Source organism: Mirounga leonina, unplaced genomic scaffold (assembly GCF_011800145.1).
Source record: "Mirounga leonina isolate KUSES-001 unplaced genomic scaffold, KU_Mleo_1.0 Mir_201, whole genome shotgun sequence".
Classification (NCBI taxonomy): domain Eukaryota; kingdom Metazoa; phylum Chordata; class Mammalia; order Carnivora; family Phocidae; genus Mirounga; species Mirounga leonina.
In genome coordinates this window covers 4,451,573-4,476,732 of record NW_023270504.1, presented here as the reverse complement: position 1 = coordinate 4,476,732, position 25,160 = coordinate 4,451,573, and the positions used below count along the sequence as shown (strand labels likewise).

Below are 25,160 nucleotides of genomic sequence, written 5' to 3'. Positions count from 1 at the left end.
AAGACTGTCCACATCATTATGATCTCAAAGCCAACATACAGTTAAGCCTACCTTAAAAAGGAGGGTGACTTTTTTTTTTTTTTGCCCCACTATGGCTTTTAAAGACAAATAATGATCTACTGTGGAGCATCAAAAGACCCATCCAGTTTTATTATATCCAATGCTGAGGTATTGATCATAAGATCGTAAATCTAATAAACAATTACCGTTCGAAGAGACGAGCTACAATATGCAGTGCCCATTTCTTACACTTCCACCAGACTAGTTCCGGTCTATCATCCTCATCAATCTGCAGAGTCTCCTAAGAGGACAGAAACACCCAGATTAAATTTCTGAATAAAAAGGTTTATGCAAACAACAAAGGCAGAATAAATCTTGTTATAGATTAAATAATACTAAATGTGAGTTTAGATTGCAAATGCAGATTCCTACTGACAGATTGCTACATAGGAATTAAATAAGCAAAGCAAATTTCAACCAACTAATGCTGTTGTTCACATTTATCTCCTATCTTCAAAAGGCCCAAATAAGTGGAAAACAAAATACAAAACACCATGTCCCTTGAGGAAGCTCTGGGACGACAGAAAGGTTTTATATCTTGATCTGAGTAATAGTAACACAGGTGTGTGTTTGTCAAAATTCACTGATCTGTTCCCTAAGTTCTGTGCATTTTGTATATAAAGTAAACCTCAGTATAATTTGTCCCAATGTACGGAAGAAAGAATACTGCACATTTGAAGACAAGCTTAAATTTAAAAATATGTACTTTAATTTAGTTATTTTGAGTAATTATTGAGTTAATTTGATAAGAGACATATAGCATCATTGTTATTACAGATAAAAACGAGACACCATCTTTCATCTATCAAACTGGCAAACTTAAGAATAAGTCCCTACTTATTAAAGTATAAGCCAGGGCAATGTTTCTGGAGAGCACTTTACAAGATTTGTCAAAGCCCTAAACACTTCTAGGAGTTTATCCAAAGAAAATAATCATGTATATGCATAAAAATTTAACTACATCCTTATAGTTACACTAACACCCTAAAGCCACCTAAATGTCCAGCAAATGAAACACTCCATAAAAATGACAGTTTAAAAACATTCGTAATCATAAAAAATATTTATAAGAGATTTTAAGTGAAAATTTCAAAACAGGACCTGAATATTTTTATATTTAATATATAAATTTTTATAAATGAAATGTGGCTATATATAGACTCAGAGGGAAAAAAAGGCCAAAAGAATAAATACCAAGTTTTAAAAATGGTTTTTATCATCTTTAGTAAGATTAAATATAGTTATTTTATTAATTTTGCTTATCTGAACTTTATAAAAATGAGTATGTATTACTATTTTTATTACAATAGTAATTTTTTTCCAAATAGCAAGCCAGGATAATAAATCAGTCTACCATAAAAATCCCAAACCCAAGTTTTCCCAATTTTTCTCAACAAGAAGCCCTTTCTTACAGGAGGAACCGTCCTGTCAATAATAGTTCGAAAGATCTCCATCCACGCAGTCATGGTTTGGTTATTCACTAGTTGAAGAGGCAATGCATACTGAAAACAGAAGAACATCATCATCAAACAATAATTCCTCCTCTCCAAAAAAGCCAGCAATTTCATCTATATTCAAAGGTTCAAATAAATGAAATGGCTAACATTTGACCATGAAAATAGTAATCTCATATGGCTTAACCTAAAATTTAACTTAAAATAGATCTATAAACATATGCAAATAAATTAAAATTTTGAAAATCTAGGGATATGTGAAATATGCATGCCATGAACTGTTTTCTCTGGGCTATTTGTTTAAATAAAAAAAACTTTAATACAGTAAAGTTTCATCTATTCAGCATGAGATTCTAGAAAAGTGATTTTTACCATTTACCCCTTTGTGTGTCAAGATTTTCATTGTAACCACTTTTTTCCCAGCTTTATTGAGATACCATTGACATAACATTGTGTGAGCATAAGATATGCAATGTGATAATCTGATACACACACACACGTATATATAGTGAAACGATTACTAAAATAAGGTCAACACCTCCCATAATCACCCTTTTTTTATAGGGAGAACTCATTTTAACCACTTTAATGAAAATCTTCACCTCATAAACATTTTCTTCAGTTACTCTCTCTACACTGCAGCATCACACAACTACTGTTATCACTATGGGTCTCCCGTGCTACACCATGAGTTCCACTCCTGTAAGACGCAGCACCTCTGCGTCCATGCATTCCAAAACCTGCTACATGCTAAGGACATAATGACAAGTAAGAGGCACAGTCTCTGTCCTCACCAAGCTTACACACTAGTTGGGGAAAACACATATATGAACAAGGAATTACAATATGGTATGATATACAACACAGACAAAAACAGTACAATATTGTTAAAGGCACACGTAAGAGGATCACCTCATCCAGGCTGGCGTGGTGGTATCAGGGACATCTTTCTAGAAGTTACACACAAGCTGAGACCTGGAGAAAGAGCACGAACTGGCCAGCCATAAAGGACAAGAGTGCTCCAGACAGAATTTCGGAGGCTCAGAAAGAGAGAGGACATGACCTATTCATGAAGCTGAAGGAATTCCAGTATGGCCGGAGTGTAAAGTACACAGGTAAGAATGGTAAAAGATAAGGTAGAGAGATGAGGGCTATAGGCTATGTTAAGAAGTTCCCAGTTGCAGTGCAATGGGGAGTTGTTCGGGCTTGAGATAGGGAGCAGAGGAGGGACAGATTCTGGGTTAATGGGTGAATGACGAGGAGTTCACTTCTGGACAAACTGAATTCTGAAGTATATATGGAACATCTATGTGCCCTGTACACAATAAACATTTAATAAATGCTACTTAGACAAAGCCAATTGTGTCATGCTTTTTTTTTTTTTAAAGATTTTATTTATTCATTTGAGACACAGAGATACAGAGAGAGAGCAAGCATGAGCAGGGGGAGAGGCAGAGGGAGAGGGAGAAGCAGATTCCCCACTGAGCAGGGAGCCGGATGTGGGGCTCGATCCCAGGACCCTGGGATCATGACCCGAGCCAAAGGCAGACGCTTAACCATCTGAGCCACCCAGGCGCCCCTGTATCATGCTTTTTAAAATGAACTTTTCTGCCTCTTCCTAAATTACCAGACATTAACTTTTTACTTACGCTATTATTGTATCATGCCTCTTAAAGCTGCCTAAATTTTTGCTTCCAGGATTCCCAGAGGGAGCATATTACTTTGGTAGCATATAATAGATCACCAAAACGATTAAAAATGTTGAGGTTCTGCACTGGTTTTTTAGGTTTGTAGCAGCATTTGTTGAGAGAAAACATTTTAGATTTTGCCCTCGTAGGAAATCAAACAGAGGTGGAGGCTTTAGGAAAATTATTTCATGAGCCTCTGTCTCACTTCCTGATTCCTACTATGCTTCTCCTGATGGGAAGGGGAAGTCTAGCCTTTGTATAAATGGGATATTACTATATCTAATTGCCAAACATCTCACTGAATAAAAAATGTTTATGCCTCTGAGTAAAGTGATTGTCCTGAGGAAAAATTCTGAACACTGCTTTAATAAAAAGCCAAAGGCACCATATATCTTCCTTCCCTACTACTTTTTAAAAAGGGCGGGGGGGCGGGGGGGTAGAATATAGTTTCCTAGTATCCTAGCTTCTTCTCTCCTCAGGTTTAGCTCCTTCCCCTTCCCTCTCCCTGCTAAGCTGAAAGAAAAAAAAAATTACCTCAGACCATCCTCTATTAAAAGTTTAAAAGATGAGGTGTCTGGGTGATACAGTCAGTTGAGCGTCCTACTCCTGGTTTCAACTCAGGTCTTGATCTCAGGGTGGTGAGATCAAGCCTCGCATCGGACTCCATGCTGAGTGTGGAGCCTGCTTGAGATTCTCTCTCTCCTTCTCCCTCCTGCTCCTCCCCCCCCACTCTCTCTCACTGTCTCCCTCTCTCTAAAATAAATAAATCTTAAAAAAAAAAAGTTTAAAAGAGGAGTCTAAAAATATAAATCTTTATTGAAGTGAAATATTCTGAAACACTACAAAAGTACCTAAGGGACATGAAGCCAAGAACAAATCCAACGTCTTGGCTCTCTAGCTTGACAACACTACCCTCTCGCATGATTGATCTAATAAAAAAGCATGTAACAGAGGTTTGACTCATTCATCATCAAACACTTTACAGACTGACAACAATTGTTCTTCCTCCACCCAGATCTAAATAATTTATCCAAATCTTTCAAGGATTACATTTTAAATACTTTTATATTTAAAACATTCCATCTCTGTCCTCTTCTAATTATTTTTTAGACTCTCATATTAATATTCTTTATAACTTTCAGATAAGAAAAGGAAGTGTTTTGTTTTTTTTTTTTTAAGATTTTACTTATTTTTCAATAGAGAGAGAGACAGCAAGAGAGGGAACACAAGCAGGGGGAGTGGAAGAGGGAGAAGTAGGCTTCCCGCTGAGCAGGGAGCCCGATGTGGGACTCGATCCCAGGACCCTGGGATCATGACCTGAGCTGAAGGTAGACGCTTAACGACTGAGCCACCCAGGCGCCCAGAAAAAGGAAGTATTTTAAATGAAGGAAAGTAAGGCACTAAATCTTTGTTAGCTTTAAATTGGGTCAAATTACAAAAAAACTGTCATCAGTATGATTTCCCAGTAAAAGAGGGACCCTCTTCTTTTCCTTCCCCTTCTCCTATAATCCTAACTTATCAACAGGCAGAACGCTACCGACAGATTAGTCAAGTAATCACAGGCAGTTAATTACTCTGGTTCTCCCTCATCCAGCACTTCAGACACTGGAGTGAAAGGCACAGTCAGTGAATCTCAGCTCTGCCACTAAGATAAATTTGGACAATAAAGTTGATTTCTGTGAGCTTGTTCTGCCATAGGATTTTCCCCCCATAGGATTTTTTTTAAAGAAATACATGTGAGAATATATAATAATTTTTAACAATAACTTACACATAATACACACTTTCCATATATCAGGCAGAAATACAAGGTCCCATATTTATCTTCTGCAACAGAAACTTACCTGAACAAGTGCATAAAAGATTTTCAGAATCTGCTTTTGTAGTAAAACAGAATAATGTGAGGAATCAGGAAGGAGCTGCATGATTTGTTGCTGAATACGAGGCAGAAATATTTGCATTGCTGCTATAAGAGGCTCTCTTTCCTCTGCTTTCTTATATCTACATGAGCAAAGACAAAAAGAGAAAAAAATAATTTCTCCCCCTACAAAAGAACTATAAATAATGAATGAAAAAAAAATTTTTTTAAACTAGATACAGCTAACGAAACAAAAACATTCCAAAAACAGTGGCTTACATTTTCTGTTTGGATTGTCAGAATAAACTTGAAAGAAACTGAAAAAGCACATCCCTCCTTTAGGCAGAGAAATCTAAAATCTTTCTAGAAAGGGTTAAATTGATTTCAAAGAATTCTAGACTAGTTTGCAAATTTCCTAGGTGATTTTTTTCTACTACTTAAATTAATTTTCATCATACCACAATTCTTCCTATAAAACACAAGTTGATATGCTTGTTTAAATAGACATTCCTGGGCGCCTGGGTGGCTCAGTTGGTTAAGCGACAGCCTTCGGCTTAGGTCATGATCCTGGAGTTCCGGGATCGAGTCCCGCATCGGGCTTCCTGCTCAGCAGGGAGTCTGCTTCTCCCTCTGACCCTCCTCATGCTCTCTGCCTCTCATTCTCTCTCTCGCAAATAAATAAAATCTTAAAAAAAAAATTTTTTTTAAATAATAAATTTTAAAAAATTAAAAAAATAAATAGACATTCCTATCATATAACAAATAATGTAGGGAAAAAATTTCTTCTTATAATATGCTAAATTGAAATGTTAAAAATAGTTTGCAAACTTAGGTGCTCTTAGATTACTTCAATTGCTCCAAGTCTCAAATATCTTCTAAAAACTCTACAGAGTCTGAACTAACTCGCTTTTTAAAAGGAAAACTACAAGACTGCATGCATAAGGAGCAACCCTCCTAGAAACCAGAAAGCAATGCTATTAAATGTGACGCTCACTAGTCTCCTACCTCCCGAGCAACTTTCATGGAAAAGAACATCGCTAGCAAGGAAACTTTAACATTTTCTACCCTGCATCCAAAAAGTTAAATGTTTGGTTTACTTAATAATGTGCTCACTTGAAGAACTTAAATATTAAGGTACCTCTATATGAGTTTCCAAGGAAAGCTGTTAATAAATGGGCCTCTGAAACTGGCAAATAAATTCAAGAAACACTGCATATCTTATCACTGCCTTAGAGATTAGCAATGTACTTTAGCAGATTAAAGGTTCTCTGAATAACTATAGTAAATAAACATGTTTGACGTGCTTAACCCAACATTTCCCAAACTAACCTGATTTTGCAGAACACCCATACAGCAGGACCTCTCTATGCAATTTAATTCTAAGTAACACAAGGCTGGTATCTTCAGCCAATAGAAATCAACTTACTCATATGTCTTCACCAGTTGATACAGACACAATAAACTGCCAAGCCAGCTTCCACTGCTCTGTGATTGCAAGTAATAGTCTATCTTGTCGACTACTGCTGGCCAGTGACCAGGGAAATCATATTTAATGATGGCACGGAGACACATTGTTAACTGGACTCTGTAAGGTGGGGGGGAAAAAAAGTCCAAAATCTAAGTGGTTATAAATATCAGATTTCAAACACCTCTAATATTTACACAAAAGCACTCTAGCCTCTATTTACCTGTATTATATAGTTACATATCTCGGGCAGGGGAAAAAAAAGAACACTCCTATAAAGAAAAACCTCCTCAGTAGCTCCACTTACTGAAAATAAAAAGAATGGGTCGGGCGCCTGGGTGGCTCAGTCGGTTAAGCGACTGCCTTCGGCTCAGGTCATGATCCTGGAGTCCCAGGATCGAGTCCCGCATCGGGCTCCCTGCTCGGCGGGGAGTCTGCTTCTCCCTCTGACCCTCCCCCCTCTCATGCTCTCTCTCTCTCTCACTCTCTCAAATAAATGAATAAATAGGGCGCCTGGGTGGCTCAGTCGGTTAAGCGACTGCCTTCGGCTCCGGTCATGGTCCTGGAGTCCCGGGATCGAGTCCCGAATTGGGCTCCCTGCTCGGCGGGGAGTCTGCTTCTCCCTCTGACCCTCCCCCTCTCATGCTCTCTCATTCTCTCTCTTTCAAATAAATAAAATAAAATACAAAAAGGGGGGGGCGCCTGAGTGGCTCAGTTGGTTAAGCGACTGCCTTTAGCTCAGGTCATGATCCTGGAGTCCCTGGATCGAGTCCCGCATCGGGCTCCTTGCTCGGCAGGGAGTCTGCTTCTCCCTCTGACCCTCCTCCCTCTCATGCTCTCTGTCTCTCATTCTCTCTGTCTCAGATAAATAAATAAAATCTTTAAAAAAAAAAAAGAATGGGTCATTTCCTATAATGAATGAAAACTTTGAAACGGGATTATCCTAAATACAGCCTTGGAGGGAAAAAAGAATTTAAAAATAAAAATTCATTTAAAACTTTTCCAAAAGAACAAAGAATGAACACACCACTGTGCTGCAAAATTTCCCACATAGTTACCTTTTGTATTTTAGTTATCATTTCCTAAGGGGGAAACAAAACAAAGTATTGTGTCATTTCAACTGGAAAAACTTAGCCGAAGAATAGTCAAAGTACGTAAAACGGAGGCTGATACAACAGTGGGAAGCATCTCTATGAGCTTGAGCCAACCATTACCAGTAAAGAGCCAACACAATATGTTGCCCCTATCAAAGCTTCCTAAGACAGTAATGTTTGTCTTTTAGAATAAGAAACAAGTATTAGCTGGCAATTCTTGAAGAGGAAAGCTAAGTTATTTGTAAAGAAATAAAGAAAAAAAGCAGTAAGAAAGACCTAAAACACAGAGACTTCTCTTTAATAAAACCACAAAGTTAATAAAAGATGTGATCTCATAACATTTATGTCAGTAACCATTTCCTCAATGGGATCCCTACTGTAATTGGGATTGGGGAAAAAAAAAAATGAGGAAAAAAATTTCTCTTCCACAAACTATCAATATGTCCTTATATGGCTGTTTGCAAATGGTTAGAAAGTGAACCTGGCTAAATCAGGATTCCATAATGCCAAAAAAAAAAAAAAGAAAGAAAAGGTGTGTGTTCAGTTGGCTAATAACTTGCATTCGCTGAAATGAAACACACAAAATAATGCCTTTTCTTTCTGTTACCAAATCCATTTGAAAAATTTCCTTGGCCATACTCTTAAATGAACTTTGAGAAGAGTTCTTCAAGAGTGATTACGATTAAGCCTTCAGGACATACAAGAAGCAACTGTATTATGATAAAAAGTCTCCTCTTGTACCACCAGCAGTTGTTCCTGAACAATAAATCCGTCCTATCTGTGTGCAATAAAACTGAAACTTCTCATTTTTTTCAAATTTCATCCTCAGAAGACCTCCCAATCTCTTCTTATTCCAAGCAAGCAAAGGGATGGCTATGAGCAGCCATCCTTCCATATGTTACTGTAGGAGCATCACAAGATTCAGAAACAACTGAAAGTGTAAAGACTCGGACAAGACTCGGACACACGATGGTGTCAGAGGGGAGCCATTGCCAGGCTGGCACGTGGGCACCCACCGAGACCAACGGGGATTTTCTTTCACCAGTACACGTCCTTTCTCCTCTTAACTAACAAAGGAACTACACGAAGAGGAGTTCAATGTTTGTTCTCCTTCCTCGCTGTTCCCCTCACACTTTCTTCCCTATTCCTACCGCTTATGACACGTTAGACACTCAGGGATAAAGTTATTATCTCATCTCTTGGTGGTAAACAATTTCATTCCCCTACCTCAGTTTCACCTCTTTCCCTCCTCCGTTTTCAACAGAAATCTAATTACTAGCTCACATGGAAAAGAATCTGTGTTTCCTATTTTAAAACCACAAACTGTTAGGGCTCCTGGGTGGCTCAGCTGTTAAGCATCTGCCTTCGGCTCAGGTCATGATTGCAGATCCTGGGATCGAGCCCCGCATGGGGCTCCCTGCTCCGCGGGAAGCCTGCTTCTCCCTCTCCCGCTCCCCCTGCTTGTGCTCCCTCTCTCTCGCTGTCTCTCTCTCTCTGTCAAATAACTAAAATCTTTAAAAAATAAAATAAAATAAAAAAATAAAACTGCAAACTGTTTATGACTCTGCAGCTCTGCGGTGTAAGGGGGAAAGCCGCTACCGTTATGTGCACACTTTAACCAACATTAGATTAAAAATCCAGTTCCTCAGTTTCCGTAGCCACATTCCAGTACTCAATAGCCATGTATGTCACGTGGCTAAACACTGGACAGGGTGGATGCAGAAAATCTCCAGCATCACAGAAAGGTCTATTGGACAGTGCTGCCCTTCGGCATCTAACCTGAATTTTAAAAACCGGAGCCAGTGTTCTAGCTTATCCCTACTCTATCATGTCTTCTCCAAAGAAAAAGATACTCAGTTCATAAAAAAATGAATGAAAAGATAGGTAAAGTATAAAGAAAAGTGGTAGGTTAAAACTGCCAGGAGTCAATTTCCCTGTACTGGGGGGAAAAAGCAGATGGTAAAAAGTAAAGAGATCATAACTAAGAACATAGGTTATTTATATAGCAGGGATTTATATAATTTTAGTTAAGTTTGATTTTTGCCTTAAGTCTTTATTGGCAACTTACGGCACCTAATCTTTTCCAAAATATTCTGAGGCAAAGAATTACAAATGCAAAGACAAATAAGTAAAACAGTATTTTTTGGGGCGCCTGGGTGGCTCAGTTGGTTAAGCGACTGCCTTCGGCTCAGGTCATGATCCTGGAGTCCTGGGATCGAGTCCCACATCGGGCTCCCTGCTCGGCAGGGAGTCTGCTTCTCCCTCTCCCACTCCCCGTTTGTGTTCCCTCTCATGCTTTCTCTCTCTCTCTCAAATAAATAAATAAAATCTTAAAAAATAAAACACTTAAAAAAATAAAGATTTTGGGCGCCTGGGTGGCTCAGTTGGTTAAGCGACTGCCTTCAGCTCAGGTCATGATCCTGGAGTCCCGGGATCGAGTCCCGCATCGGGCTCCCTGCTCGGCGGGGAGTCTGCTTCTCCCTCTGACCCTCCTCCCTCTCATGCTCCCTGTCTCTCATTCTCTCTCTCGCAAATAAATAAAATCTTAAAGAAAAAAAAAATTTTATAAAAAAAAAACAAAACAATATTTTTTGAGTGTCCACCTTCATTACTTTACCTCTTCAGCAATACAAACTTGAGGCTGATGATTAAATCCAACCTCTCCCATCCAAACATTTTGCGCTTCCTACTAATCATATATAGTATAATGTACCTCACTAAATCTGGAGACCGAATTATTCCTTCCACAATGTTATCACGTATTTGCTGGCGATCATTTTCATGAATGTTGAATGGAAACACTGCTTCTCCCGGTGGAGGTTCTCGGTCAGGCCAATACTGTGTCACCATGTTCTTCAAGTAAATGGCAGCTAAGGTAGAGAAAGAAAGTGCTAGCGTGGCAGTATTGAAAAGATGGCTTTAATTCAGCTTTACAGAGCGTGAAAGGCTAAGCCCTTCACTGCTAAACACGGTACTCAGCAAAAATGGGAAAATCTTACAATTATAAATAGCCAACTGGGGAAGGGAAAATGTATAAGAATTTAAACTTTCCCTTTAGCTAGTAAAACTAATCTAAGCAGAAAACATTTCATTAAATCAAGCATCAGAGTTTACAGGACAGAAAAAATGACCCAGTAATCAAGTATATAACCTTAGACTAAATATAAGGTAGTCTAAATGAAACTCAACTAACTGCATTTTCATAGCATAAAGATTATACTGCTTCTAATGCCTAAAGCTGAGTCCACAACAAGTGAAATTCCACCGTCCCTCATGTGATACTGCTTTTCGTGTTTATTTTCTTTCACTGGCCACTATCCTGTACCACCACATTTGAAATATCCCTAATTTCTGCCTTACCCTTCTGAAATATTTATCCCTTGTAAATATAAGAATAGGGAAAAAGACATCAACCTTTAAATATCTTTGTAAAATCTCAGGAAATTTCTTACCTGTTTATTTCTATCAAAATACATAATAATGTTGCTCCTATTCTGTTTACCCATCTCCAACAGTTAGCCAAAGGGTTCCAAAAGAAACAAGCTGACATACTTTAGATAGAGTTTTGATAGGGAAGGTGAAGCTTTCTAACTATCGCAGCTGAACAGTGAATATAAATACTTATAACATCATATGCTTATATATACATGATATGTAAGGATGAAGAGATGTGATCTGCAAAGCATTTTAACTTTCTTCCCTTGAGTTTCTCCTCTCCCTTCTTCCCCCACCTCACCTTCATCCCAATGTTACATAAAACTAAATTGGTTCACAGAAGCATTATGACACAGAGAATACACCAACATGTTCTACATTGGCTATAATACAACTGAAATGTAATGAAATTATGAACTTGACAAACAGCAACTTTCAGACAGCAAAGATACAGACATGGTAAAATCATGGACTTATTTATAATACAGTCATTAAATACCATTAATTTTACCACTAAAAAATATTTTTATTATTGGGCACCATACAAGATGGCCTACAAAAAAGGCACACTAATTTGTATATGTTAAAATAAATCCTTGGGGCTCCTGGGTGGCTCAGTCGGTTGAGTGTCTGCCTTCGGCTCAGGCCATGGTCTCAGGGACCTGGGATGGAGCCCCATGTGGGGCTCCATGTTCGGCAAGGAGCCTGCTTCTCCTTCTCCCTCTGTACACCCCCCACTTGAGCACACTCTTTCTCTCTCTCTCTCTTTCTAGTAAATAAATAAAATTTTTCAAAAGTTCTTAAAAAAAAAAATAAAAATAAATCCTCAATTAGAGGCACCTGGGTGGCTCAGTCAGGGTCCTGAGATTGAGCCCCCATTGGGCTCCGCACTGAGGAGTCTGCTTGTCCCACTCCCTCCCCACTATGCACTCTCACACATGCGCTCTCTCCCTCAAATAAATAAAATCTTTTTTAAAAAATAAATAAATCCTCAATTAGTTAAAATAAAATTGAACTTAATATAATAAGTTAATAAGAATATTAATTTCTCTTATGGATAATCATGGATTGCTAAGAATAATGAAGAAAAAGCACCAAAGATAATTCAAACTATCAATAATCTAAAGACCTCCCTTTCATCATTTAATTAAAGTTATCTATCTAACCATTTGCCAGAGCTAACAAAAGACAAATATCATCTTAATCCAGTCATATGGAAACAATTAAACTTTGTTTTTCTGCAAAATCCACCATTCCAAGCATACACACAGTTCTCTCCTTCTCAAGCACAACAAATCATCACTTAAGCCCTATGGATCCAGACTCACAACGACACACGCCAGTTGGTCCCATAACCTCAAAGGGGAAAGGATGCCAGTGGGAACTCAATGAAGCACAATGCTGTGTTTTCTGAGTTGATGGTTCATTGTTTTCATTGTAATTTGGTACTCCCTCCCTCCCTTATTAATCTGTTAAAGGCTAGGAAATCGAATAGTGTATGTAAATTATATCCAAAACAAAATTAAGTAGATTCTGAGTAAGAGCCAAGGAGCTTCCTACATATAAGACACATGAGTTTTAATGAAAGAGTTTCTTGTAATGCTTCTGGACTGATCAGAGGCATCTTTCCAGTTTTTTCTACGCTCTGTATTCTAGAACACTGAGGTTAACCTTAAAGAATAACTTCTGAATAACTTAGCTATAAGCTGAATTTTTATATCCCTCCCTATCCATCTTTTAGAAATATATACAAAAAGAAGAACAAAAAGCAAGCAACTGGGCGCCTGGGTGGCTCAGTTGGTTGGGTGGCTGCCTTCGGCTCAGGTCATGATCCTGGAGTCCCTGGATCGAGTCCCGCATCGGGCTCCCTGCTCAGCGGGGAGTCTGCTTCTCCCTCTGACCCTCCCCCCTCTCATGTGCTCTCTCTCTCTCAGTCTCTCTCTCTCTCAAATAAATAATAAATAAAATCTTTAAAAAAAAAAAAAGCAAGCAACTTACAGAAAACAGAACCCATGCTATTTTTCAAATGAGGGTCCCCACATCAGTCACCAACAATGACTTCATCAGGTCTAATATAACACCCAACCCTCAACTACCACTTTTATTTATTTATTTTTTAATCTTTTTTTAAAAGATTTTATTTTTAAGTAATCTCCACACCCAACGTGGGGCTCAAACTTATAACCCTGAGATCAAGAGTCACACACTTTAGTGACTGGGCCAGCCATGTGCCCCTCAACTATCACTTTCAAGTCCAAACTACTTTTCTGCTCATAGCAACTCCAAAATGTACTAAAGAAACTACATTTCTGAAACTAGGTTTATGTATATTAGAGGGTCTCCTCACAGGCAAGGAGTAAAAAACTGGAAACAAAGTTACCTGAGAGATTCTTAATCCTAACTATACTAAATTTAAGATGGGCTCCTTTCTCTGTACATTACATAGTAATATTAATAATGCTATTATGACTCTTAATACCTCAAAAGGAAAACAGGACATCAAAATTTATTTTGTTCTGCTTACCAATATCAAAATATTACATTTTTTTCCTATTTCTTCACAGTAAAGTAATAAGGGACATTCACTAATGAGCTTGATTGATGGTAGCAAGAATATTTTAAGATTGCCCACAAGCCAAAATATCAAGAACTGAATATTCTGCAGAACTATGTCTTTCCACTTAATATTAGCATAATTTTTTACAGTTTTATGCAGGCTGACTTTTTTTTAAAGCAAAAATCACATCATTCTTTTTTAAATGTCATGATAAAATGATAAATTACCTGTCTACGTGTTACCATAAGGTTCTTGGGGCATCTTTGTATTTTAATAATAGATTAAATAGGACAGAAAATTTATAAGTTTAGGATAGATATAATGTAGAATTTTATACTGTGTATTTCAGATTCAATGATGAAATGGATGCTCTAAGAGAGAAAACTGTCCTATTAAAAAATTAACCAAGATAAACTCTGTCCTGTGACAAACAGATTTGAAATCTACATAAATTATGAAGAAAAACTACCTATAAATGCTATTTACATTTCATATCAAAACTTAGTTATCTAAGTTATTAAGATTCAAAGTTGTATAGAGGATATGAGGAACCCAGCATTATTGCAGTTATGATAGAAAAAGTAAGTAAAAGCAACTTGGTGAGAAGATTCAAAATTCAAAATTTAAATATCATTAACATCCTACAAGTATCCAGAGAAAAATGTCCAAGGATTCTGATTTTTTTTTTTTTAAGATTTTATTTATTCATTTGACAGTGAGAGACACAGCGAAGAGAGGGAACACAAGCAGGGGGAGTGGGAGAGGGAGAAGCAGGCTTCCCACTGAGCAGGGAGCCCAATGTGGGGCTCGATCCCAGGACCCTGGGATCATGACCTGAGCCAAAGGCAGACACTCAACGACTGAGCCACCCAGGCACCCCTCCAAGGATTCTGATTAAAGCTTAGCCTCTATCAACAACAATAACAAAAAGGAACAATAAAGGAAATATCCATCAATATCAAATTGTTTAAATAAACTAAAGTAGTTCTGTACAAAGAAATAATGAACAATTGTTATAAAGAATAAAGTACATGTATATGCATATACACTGATATGGAACAACCCCCCAAGGGTATATGGTGAAATGGGGGGAAAAAAGTTATAAAACACCATGTGGAGTAAAAATAGATTTCTGTTATATTTTTTCCTATTTTTTAATATATATATATTTTTTTATTATTATTATGTTATGCTAGTCACCATACAGTACATCACTAGTTTTTGATGTAGTGTTCCATGATTCATTGTTTGCATATAACAACCAGTGCTCCATGCAGTATGTGTCCTTTTTTTTTTTTTTTAAAGATTTATTTGTTTATTTGAGAGAGAGAGAGAGAGAGTGAGGGCGAGCACACAGAAGGAGAGGGAGAAGCAGACTTCCCGCTGAGCAGGGAGCCTGATATGGGGCTCGATCCCAGGACCCTGGGATCATGACCTGAGCTGAAGGCAGACGCTTAACCGACTGAGCCACCCAAGCGCCAGTACGTGTCCTCCTTAATACCCATCACCAGGCTAACCCTTACCCCCAGCCCCCTCCGCTCTAAAACCCTCAGTTTGTTTCTCGGAGTCCATAGTCCCTCATGGTTCGTCTTCCCCTCCTATTCCCCCCCTTCATTTTTCCCTTCCTTCTCCTAATGTCCTCCATGCTATTCCTTATGTTCCACAAATAAGTGAAACCATATGATAATTGACTTTCTCTGCTTGACTTATTTCACTAAGCATAATCTCCTCCAGTCCCATCCATGTTGATGCAAAAGTTGGGTATTCATCCTTTCTGATGGCTCAGTAATATTCCATTGTATATATGGACCACATCTTCTTTACATTTTAAACCATCTTATCTATGGGAAAAAAAGAAATTGGAGAACCTTGCACCAAAGTTGATAGCAGCGATCTTTGAGGGTGTAATTAAGGGCAATCCAATGAGTGTTTATAATGTTCATATGTCATGTAAAGAAGACATATTAAATCAATAAACTGCTTTAAAAATACTTAAAAATACATAAAAATATTTAAAAATACTGTTTCTCCAAAGCTTCACAGGACCTCCACAATGGCCCTATAAACACTTAGATTATTAAAATAGTTTCCATGGGGCACCTGGGTGGCACTGATCAGTCGTTAAGCGTCTGCCTTCTGCTCAGGTCATGATCCCAGGGTCCTGGGATCGAGCACCGCATCGGGCTCCCTGCTCCACTTGAAGCCTGTTCTCCCTCTCCCACTCCCCTTGCTTGTGTTCCCTCTCTCCCTGTGTTTCTGTCAAAAAAAATAAAATCTTAAATAAATAAGTAAATATAAATAAAATAGTTCCATTTAGCAAAATGTGATTTCAGAACAGCCTTATTTCATAAAACAAAGATTAAACAACTGAGAGTTACGGTTTCAAAAAACAAGAAGTTTTATAAACCTTATTAAAATAACAAATAATTGCAACATGTAGGCTTCTCCATAAGTTTTTCTTAACAACAAAGGGAATCATACATATTGCTACAAGTATTTTCCCAAAGCTAATGATTCCTTACCTTTTTATGTTCAAGGAAAATTAAATACTTTTATTAACATGTAGAGTATAATCCTATCTATATAAAATTGTTGATCTATCCTTCTACCTGAACCTGCAAAGACTAATTGTTCGCCGAATGTTAAGGATGGCCATTTCTGAGCAATGAATATTGGGTAATTTTTTTTACTTTCATCTTTGTATTTTTCTGTATTGCCCAAATTATTTATAATGAATATAAATCAAGTGACCTAATAAAAAAAATTTTTTTTTAATATCTACTTTTTAAATTAGCATTTGTCATTTTACTCCGTTTATCTTCAAATTACTATCTTTTCAGACTCATGACATTCCAAGACTTTCCCCATTTTTTACCTTTTGGGCTCTAATGACCAGCTCATTAAAAAGGCAAAAAGAGGGGCGCCTGGGTGGCTCAGTCATTAAGCGTCTGCCTTCGGCTCAGGTCATGATCACAGGGTCCTGGGATCGAGCCCCGCATCGGGCTCCCTGCTCCGCGGGAAGCCTGCTTCTCCCTCTCCCACTCCCCCTGCTTGTGTTCCCTCTCTCGCTGTGTCTCTCTCTGTCAAATAAATAAATAAAATCTTTAAAAAAAAAAAAAAAAAAGGCAAAAAGAGGAAGGCACAAAATCCTGAAACTATAAGGTTCCACAGACTTGAAAGTAAGTCTCATGTTTAAAATAAAAGTCCTGTTCCCCAAACATGTGTTTAGGAACATCTGTGCACATATTACCTCCATGATCTGACTTATGAATGGAGCTCAAATCCACATACATAAATTCACGGTCTTCATCTATGGACACAAAGGGTGGGCCACCAGGAATCATAAAGAATTAGGGAGATTAGGGCGCCTGGGTGGCTCAGTTGGTTAAGCGACTGCCTTCGGCTCAGGTCGTGATCCTGGAGTCCCTGGATCGAGTCCCGCATCGGGCTCCCTGCTCAGCAGGGAGTCTGCTTCTCCCTCTGACCCTCCCCCTTCTCGTGTGCTCTCTCTCTCACTCTCTCAAATAAATGAATAAATAAAATCTTTAAAAAAAAAAAAAGAATTAGGGAGATTAAGCCGTTGAAATTGTGAAAGCTAAGGGGGGAAATGGCAAAGTTACAGAGGCAAGGAATTGGTAGGTGAAAAGGAGAGAAGGAGAGGAAAAGCTAGGGAATTTGTAAGAGCTCATTATCTACCTCTAAATTTCCAGGGAAAAAGAAAGTGAGTTTTTAAGCCATTAGCAATACTTTATGTGTGCTTCCTATTTTTCAAAGAAATCACAGAAATAAATAATTTTACAAAGGATGAAAAACTTACTCACCCGCCTGGCGTACTGGGAATTCCACATGGTCAGACACTATAATCCGAAGTAAACTGGGGGCAAAATTGATAATCTTGTAGGACTGAAATTACAAAGAAGTATTTATAAAATAGGCCAATATAAATGAATAACTGTTAGCACTGTTACTGAATACATTACTATCCAAATAAAAGGAAAATTTTTAAAGTGAGAGAAATTCTCCAAGGCAAAAATAAGATTACTGAAATACTTCAGGGCGCCTGGGTGGCTCAGTTGGTTGGGCGACTGCCTTCGGCTCAGGTCATGATCCTGGAGTCCTGGGATCGAGTCCCGCATCGGGCTCCCTGCTCGGCAGGGAGTCTGCTTCTCCCTCTGACCTTCCTCCCTCTCATGCTCTCTGTCTCTCATTCTCTCTCAAATAAATAAATAAAATCTTAAAAAAAAAAAAAAATGAAATACTTCAAATCAAAACTGGAATAAATTGATGAATAAAGGGGTATGAATATTTTTGTTTTTTAACTTATATTGTCAAAATGCTCTCCAGAAAGTGTGTAGCAATTTACACTCCCAAAAGTAATATATACCCATTTATCCAATACAAGGTTTAGCATTATCATTCCTTCAAAATTGACTCATATTTTAAATTACATTTCTGCTAAGTTAAAATTTATCCTTCCTGTTGGCTGTTTGTTTTCTTCTACAAATTTCTTATTCCCTTTATCCTTTTTGGAACAGAATATTTGTTTCATTCTTAATAAATCCTAAGAGCTATTTATGGATTTAAAATCTTAACCTTTTATTGGACCTATACATTGCAAGTGTTTCTTCCCAGCTTATTGTACTTTAATTTTGCTTATGGTATTTTTGACAAACAGAAACATGGAAAACACGGGCCACAGAAAACAGCAGATCCAATGTAGGAAAACAGACAAGATAATGTGAATTATCTGTGCATGAGCTATGGAGAAGAACCAGTCCAGGTTGGAACAATGTGCCTCACAAGACAGTGTTGAGAGTTGTCATCACCAGCTGCCCTCTGTTGGTGGAGCACCCTTTATTTTATTTTATTTTTAAGATTTTATTTATTTATTTGTCAGACAGAGAGGACAAGCAGGGGGAGTGGCAGGTAGAGGGAGAAGCAGGCTCCCCGCTGAGCAAGGAGCCCAACTCAGGGCTGGATGCTGGGACCCTGGGATCATGACCTGAGCCGAAGGCAGACGCTTAACCAACTGAGTCAGCCAGGCGCCCAGTGGAGCATCTTTTAAACCTGACACCCAAATGAGCCTGTGCTGACCTGCCTGCTGCCTGGGTCGCTCCCCCCCACACACAGGTTCTACTTTGACCTACTCCTGAGTTTGGACATGCTGACTTTAGAAGTAAAAAAAAAAAAAAAAAAAATACAGAGCAGCCTGTTCCTTCTGATAATACTCCCTCTAAATGTCTAGTACCTGGACCAGGTTACCGTTCTGCCACATTCCCAGAGCTTATACTTGGCCTTGCCTGCTGACATTCCCAGAAAAGACTCATAAATTCTCAGTAAGGCTAAAGCCGACAGTGATGAAGAGAATCTGTTCAGCTTCCCTTCTCCCAGAAGCCTGGACCTACAGTGGCATCCTTTTCAACATACCACTAGGTTTATGCATACCACTCAACTTTTTAATTTATCACCTTTCCTACTCATTTATTCATAATAGCATTAATAAGAAAAATGTGTGACTACAAAATCTGGAGAAAATTGGTATCTTAAAATGTCGGTCTTTTCCATCCAAGAACATTTTGCTTTCCAAATCTTTCTATAAAATTTTGAATTATTGGGGTGCCTGGGTGGCTCAGTCGTTGAGCGTCTGCTTTTGGCTCAGGTCATGGTCCCAGAGTCCTGGGATCGAGCCCGGGATCAGGCTCCCTGCTCAGCAGGAACCCTGCTTCTCCCTCTCCCACTCCCCCTACTTGTGTTCCCTCTCTCACTGTTTCTCCCTCTGTCAAATAAATAAAATCTTAAAAAATTTTTTTGAATTATCTTATAATTGTTCTTCTTTTCATCCTGTATAAAGCTCAGAATCTTAAATCTGTTGTATATAAAGTAAATTCTCTTTTATTTAAAAATGAAACCACCATTTTAAAGTAATTTTTAAGAAAACAGATTTCTTTTAACAGTAGTTTACAGGAGGCAAAATTAATACAGATTTAGCCCAATCTTCTAACCTTCTATGTGTAATTATAAAATAACTCATGTTTGTAACATCTGAGCTACAGAAAGATCCTGTAGTGAATCACAGACTAAAGCATCTATAGTTTAATTCTAATCTCTATAGTTTAGATACTTATTGCACATAAGGACAAAATAACCTGTACACTTAGATTAATGGTACCTATTTTAAAGCAGTTATTGTAGAGACTGCTTTCATTTCAACACTGTTGCCTTTGTACACATTTTGGAACTCCTCTTTTTGCAACTGCCTGCCATTTCAATGACCTTGTGCAACTTTTTGTCTTCTCCTTTCAGCCTTGATTCAAACTATGTTAATTTGGCCAGCTAAAACATCCAGGAGTAAATTCAGATAAAGTCTCATACTACTTTCCTCACAAGTATTTAATCCAATTTTTTTCCATCTTGGGGTTCAAGTTTCTAAGAAAAAAAAAGACATTTCTCAATATTTACTTTCTATCTGTGAAGTTTTCTGAAAATAAAGTTTACTTAGCATAATTCTGCATTCAACAAGAACTCATTTTAAAGCAAAGACCTGCTGTCTCCCATTCTCTGCCTCACTGCTCCTACTACATTACCTTTTCTAGTGCTCCAACATGCCAAACTGAAGGCCTTTATTGGACTTGCTCTTCCCTCTGTTTCTCTCCCAGTTCTTCACCTGGTTCACTCTTTCACAACATCTAGGTCTCTGCTCAATGTCATTCTTCAGAGAATGACCACCCCATTTATACACTCCAACGCTGTCTCTCCGGGACTTTACTATCTATTGTACTTATGACCTGATATTATTTACTCGTCTCTATTCCCCACTAGAATGCAAGCTCTGTGAAAGCAGAGTCTTGGATTAGTGTCTGCATTAGAACTCAATAAATATGTTATTCGTATAAGCAATCTTGCTTAAAGGGCAATAAAAATGATATAAACAGATGCATGGAAAAGCAGAGATTCCAAAGCTCAGCAATGAAAGTAATTATTTTTATTTCCCTATTGAGGCCATGTGGAGAATGCTTTATTAAAAGAAGATACCTTTGTGGATGAGTTACTGGAGCAAGATAGCTACCTATTCCTACTTCCCTTTGCAGCTGCTAAAGGGACTGCTGGGCCTAGAGACAAGGAGGAATGCGCACAGGATGCATTCTTAATATCCTGAGATAAAACTGAAAATGCATTCTCTGGGGACCACTGGGTGCCTCAGTTGGTTAAGCATCCAACTCTTGGTTTCGGCTCAGCTTGTGATCTCAGCGTCATGAGATCAAGCCCCGTGTCGGGCTCCAGGCTCAGTGCAGTCTGCTCAAGTTTCTCTCTCTCTCCCTTTGCCCCTCCCCGTGCTCACAAGCTCTCTCTCTCTCTCTCTCAAATAAATCTTTTTTAAAAAAAGAAAAAGAAAAAATGAAAATGCATTTTCCCATAGAAACAGTATCACACACAGCAATCAAGGAACCAGTCACTAGTAACAGCTAGAGAAAAATACAGCTCCAAGCAAGAATTTATCCTTCAGAACAGAGGCTGTTATGTTTTGAAACTGCCTACTCTTCTACAAGGCAATTGGTAAATCATCAGTACACTGCAGAAGCTGCCCCCAATTCCTACGCAGAGCATATTTGCTGAGGGGGGACCTAGACTAAAATAAACTAGCTGGACCCTAATCACTTATGGTAGATTACCCACCCATTTGTCCAACAAAGCAGGATATTACAATAAGTATACAAAACCCAACATTGTAGCCGTATTTTACTATACAGTTATGTGACTTTATACTTGTCTCCTACTTACAGACAATTCAAAAAAAAAAAAAATACTTAGTAAGAGCATATTACAACACAAAATATACAAAATATAAGTGCTCAATGAGTGGCATAGCGATAAGCTACTTTTAGAAGTTGCAGAGGAAATTATGGTCTGTGATGAAATGGGTGGATATGGGGCAGGGCAAAGGGAGGATGAAATGGGTTTGAACTGAAATACTATGAAGAAAAATGTAGAATTGGGTCCCAAGTGTCTCTTCTAGTTCTGCAGGCTTTCCCACCAACCTTTCTCCCCTTCTCTACAGTCAACTGCACTTAGACACTGATGAATCAGAAACAAAGCAAGGACAGGCTAACAGGGGCAGGAAGGTATAACATGATATCAAAGATATGATCCCTACTGACACTATCAAAATAACATCTGGCCTCATTGTAAAAAGAAGGGGGTCACAAACAGGCCAACTCCCCTGTTCATACTAATAGATGCAAGTTCAGCTCTTGCTTTGTTCCTTCTAACCAACCCATGGATTACTATTCTTCTAGCCAATCACCATATAGTACCTCTGCTCTGCAAAGCCTGGGACAGGTACTGACTTTAACTTTCCCCTATTCTGAGTGAGAGTCCTTTTCTTTTTGAGGTAACAACACATTCTCTTTAGGCTTCAGTTTAATTCAACCTTCTCTCCAGTGTTTTCACTCTCCCTTTATCTCTTGGGGATTCTGATTCACACTTAACTCCAAACACCATCCAGATTTCCCACTGGATTTCAAAGATTTAAAATGCACAGCTGCACTTTAAAGTCAACTCCAACTAGGGAAAACCTTAGTGAACTCCCACAGAAACTTTTACTTAAGACAACCGCTCTCACACTTCAGGAAGCACAGAATCACCTAGCTAGCTAATTAAAACATAATTGGGACCCACCCCCAGAGTTTCTGATTCTCTAAATGTGAAGCCCAATAATTTCCATTTCCAGGTGATGTAGATGCTGCTCATCCTGGGCAACACTTTGAAAACCACTAATGTAGGTTTATTCCTTTACATTTTAAGGATTGCCCCAACCTCAACCAGCTGTCACTCTACCCTGGGGAGTAGACCTTAATTCGTACTTTTTAGTTAAGAGGTCTATCATTCATTCTTACAGGTGAGCAGGGAAAACATGAGCTAAATTTTGGGATCACTACAATTTCGAAATGTCGGTGGTAACGCTGGAACAAGGTCAGGGCCAGTAAGAACACAGGATGGAAGATAAAAGAAAGTCTTACACATTTTAGCGCTTATAAGAAATCCCTCCAGGGCGCCTGGGTGGCTCAGTTGGTTAAGCGACTGCCTTCGGCTCAGGTCATGATCCTGGAGTCCCTGGATCGAGTCCCGCATCGGGCTCCCTGCTCGGCAGGGAGCCTGCTTCTCCCTCTGACCCTCCCCCCTCTCATGCTCTATCTCATTCTCTCTCTCAAATAAATAAATAAAATCTTTAAAAAAAAAAAAAAGAAAGAAATCCCTCCAAACGCATATTACTCGACTTATCTTTTAAAAAATCGTACCACGATGAAAACTGCCTCCCCTGCACTCTCCAGGCAGCATTTCCCAGCGCTCCGACACAACTCTGCCAATCAGTGTCAAAAGAGTCCTGCCAACCCCACAGAAGCAGGCGATGGGCAGGGTTTCCCAGCGCAACACTTAAAAAAGGCTGGGTCTGGAGAAAAGCTGAACTCAGATTTGAATTTTAAGTGCATTTTCCCACCCTCGTCCCTAAATCAGCGTACTTAGGGAATCACACCCTGCAAACACTAGCAAAGCTTTCCAAAGCCTCTTTCTGCGGATCAAGGGGACTGAACAAACTGCACTGGGGAAGGAAAACGACACGAAAAGATGCAAAGGTGGCCAACAGGTGCGCGAGTTGTTCAGAAAAGATCCGGGGAGTGCCGCTAAGCCGGACCCCGGGGCGGGGGGCGGGGGGCGGGGGGCGGGCGGGGCCGAGACGAGCTCCAGGGTCTGGAGCCCCGGTTGGGGTGGAGATCAGGGGCGCAGAGGAGGGAGAGCCGGGCGAGCCCGCGGGGAGCGCCAGGGGGGCGCCACAGGCCCGCTCCTCACCTGGTTGAGCTCATTCTCCGCTGCAATCCGCAGCTTCGGGTCGATGGTGCCCTTCAGCGCCTGGATGATCCGGTTGAGGTCCATCTCCCCGGGTGGGGGCTCCGCGGCCCCCGGACCAGTAGGCCAGACTGCAGCTTTAGTTTTTCTTTTGACCCTCTCAGCCTTCTCCTCCGCGACCCCTGGACTACCTCACTCCCCACCCCCCGCCACCGTCGCCACCTGCAGCCACTTGCTGCGCCACTCTGACTCCGCGCCCCCTGTCCTCCCTTTCTACCCCCCACAACTCGCTCTCCATTCACCCTTTTACGACAGCCGGTGGGAGGCGGGAGAAGGGAGAAGAGGAAGCGGCGCTTCCTTTACGGCGGCCTCTTCCCCAGGGCGTGATGCTATGGCTGCTCCCGCAGGCGGCCCCCATGCTGCTGTACGGAAAACAGTAATTGACTTCTTCCCGGGAGGGAAAAGCGCTCACTAGCTCCGGCAGGCGGCCGCCATGCTGCCTTACGGAAAACAGCCTCCGCCGCTTCCCAGAGGAGGAAACAAGCGGGCTCGGGGTCTCTTAACAGATACTTCCTAATTAAGCATATATAGATGGAATAGCACTTTTTGTTAGTACGAAACTGGGCATCACAACCGAACTTGTTCCAGGGCGGACTTGTTGGGAACTTAAGATCATCTAGCCCACAGCAGAACAGGGTTCCCTTGGTCTATGGGAGCCATCATTCATTCATTCACTGAACGTTTGTTAAACATACGTTTTTGGACCGGAGTACTGAGCTATTTAGGTACCACATTATAACAAGATGACTGAGATGCAGGCTATTATGAAGGAACTTACAATCTGATAGAAGAGACAAATGTACAAATATTTACAGAGTAATTGTGAGAATAAAGAGAACAGAGAAACTATGTGCCTGAGTTTCTGAAAGATGTGAAAAGTAGTGAAAAGGCAAGAAGGATTATACAATTTCCACACACTGTGGCCTTATCTGGCCCAATAAATTCAATCGCTTAGTGGTTGCCAATGTCTCTCAACTGCTTCCAGTTTTCCCCCTCTTTAGTCCATTCTCCACACTGCCATCGGAGTAATGTTTCTTAAAGGTTAATACCGTCATGTCCCTTCCTTGATAACTTCCCATCAATTTTAAGATACTATTCAAACTCCTTAGCACTCCAGGGTCTTAGGAAACGTAGTGCTTTCATCTCCACACTATTTCATTAACCCACTTTTTTGGACCTCATGATAATCTAAAGCTCCTTGACCTCTGAATATCCAATATCCTCGTCTCAAATTAGGACGTATTCCTCCAATCTCTCTCTCCCTCAATAATTGTTCACCTGTTTTCCAACTCAATTACTTTTTTAGTTCTCCTTAGTCTCCCCATTCCTTACTACACATACTTCTCTGCTATTAAACTCCCAATTCAACTTTTTTTTTTAAGATTTTATTTATTTATTTGACAGAGAGACAGCAAGAGAGGGAACACAAGCAGAGGGAGTGGGAGAGGGAGAAGCAGGCTTCCCTCGGAGCAGAGAGCCTGATGCAGGGCTCGATTCCAGGACCCCGGGATCATGACCCGAGCCGAAGGCAGAAGCTTAACGACTGAGCCACCCAGGCGCAGCCCAATTCAACTTAAGTCTACCCTTGACCCACTATGCAAATCGACACCGCTACAAATGTGTGTCTTTTCTTTTTCTTTTCTTTT

General features: G+C 39.6%; 1 protein-coding gene across 1 annotated transcript in view; it reads right to left on the bottom strand.

Moving 5' to 3' along the window:
- Positions 1–23,763, bottom strand: part of IPO8 (importin 8) — a 67,686-nt gene extending 43,923 nt beyond the window's left edge. The window contains exons 1-7 of the mRNA XM_035027978.1: positions 23,458–23,763; positions 17,433–17,514; positions 10,333–10,489; positions 6,487–6,645; positions 5,047–5,203; positions 1,473–1,562; positions 207–301 (exon numbers count right to left, since the gene is read on the bottom strand). Coding sequence (XP_034883869.1) covers positions 207–301; positions 1,473–1,562; positions 5,047–5,203; positions 6,487–6,645; positions 10,333–10,489; positions 17,433–17,514; positions 23,458–23,541 — 824 coding nt within the window. The 5' untranslated portion in view covers positions 23,542–23,763. The remainder of the gene's footprint in view (positions 1–206; positions 302–1,472; positions 1,563–5,046; positions 5,204–6,486; positions 6,646–10,332; positions 10,490–17,432; positions 17,515–23,457) is intronic.
- Between the last annotated feature and the right edge of the window lie 1,397 nt (positions 23,764–25,160).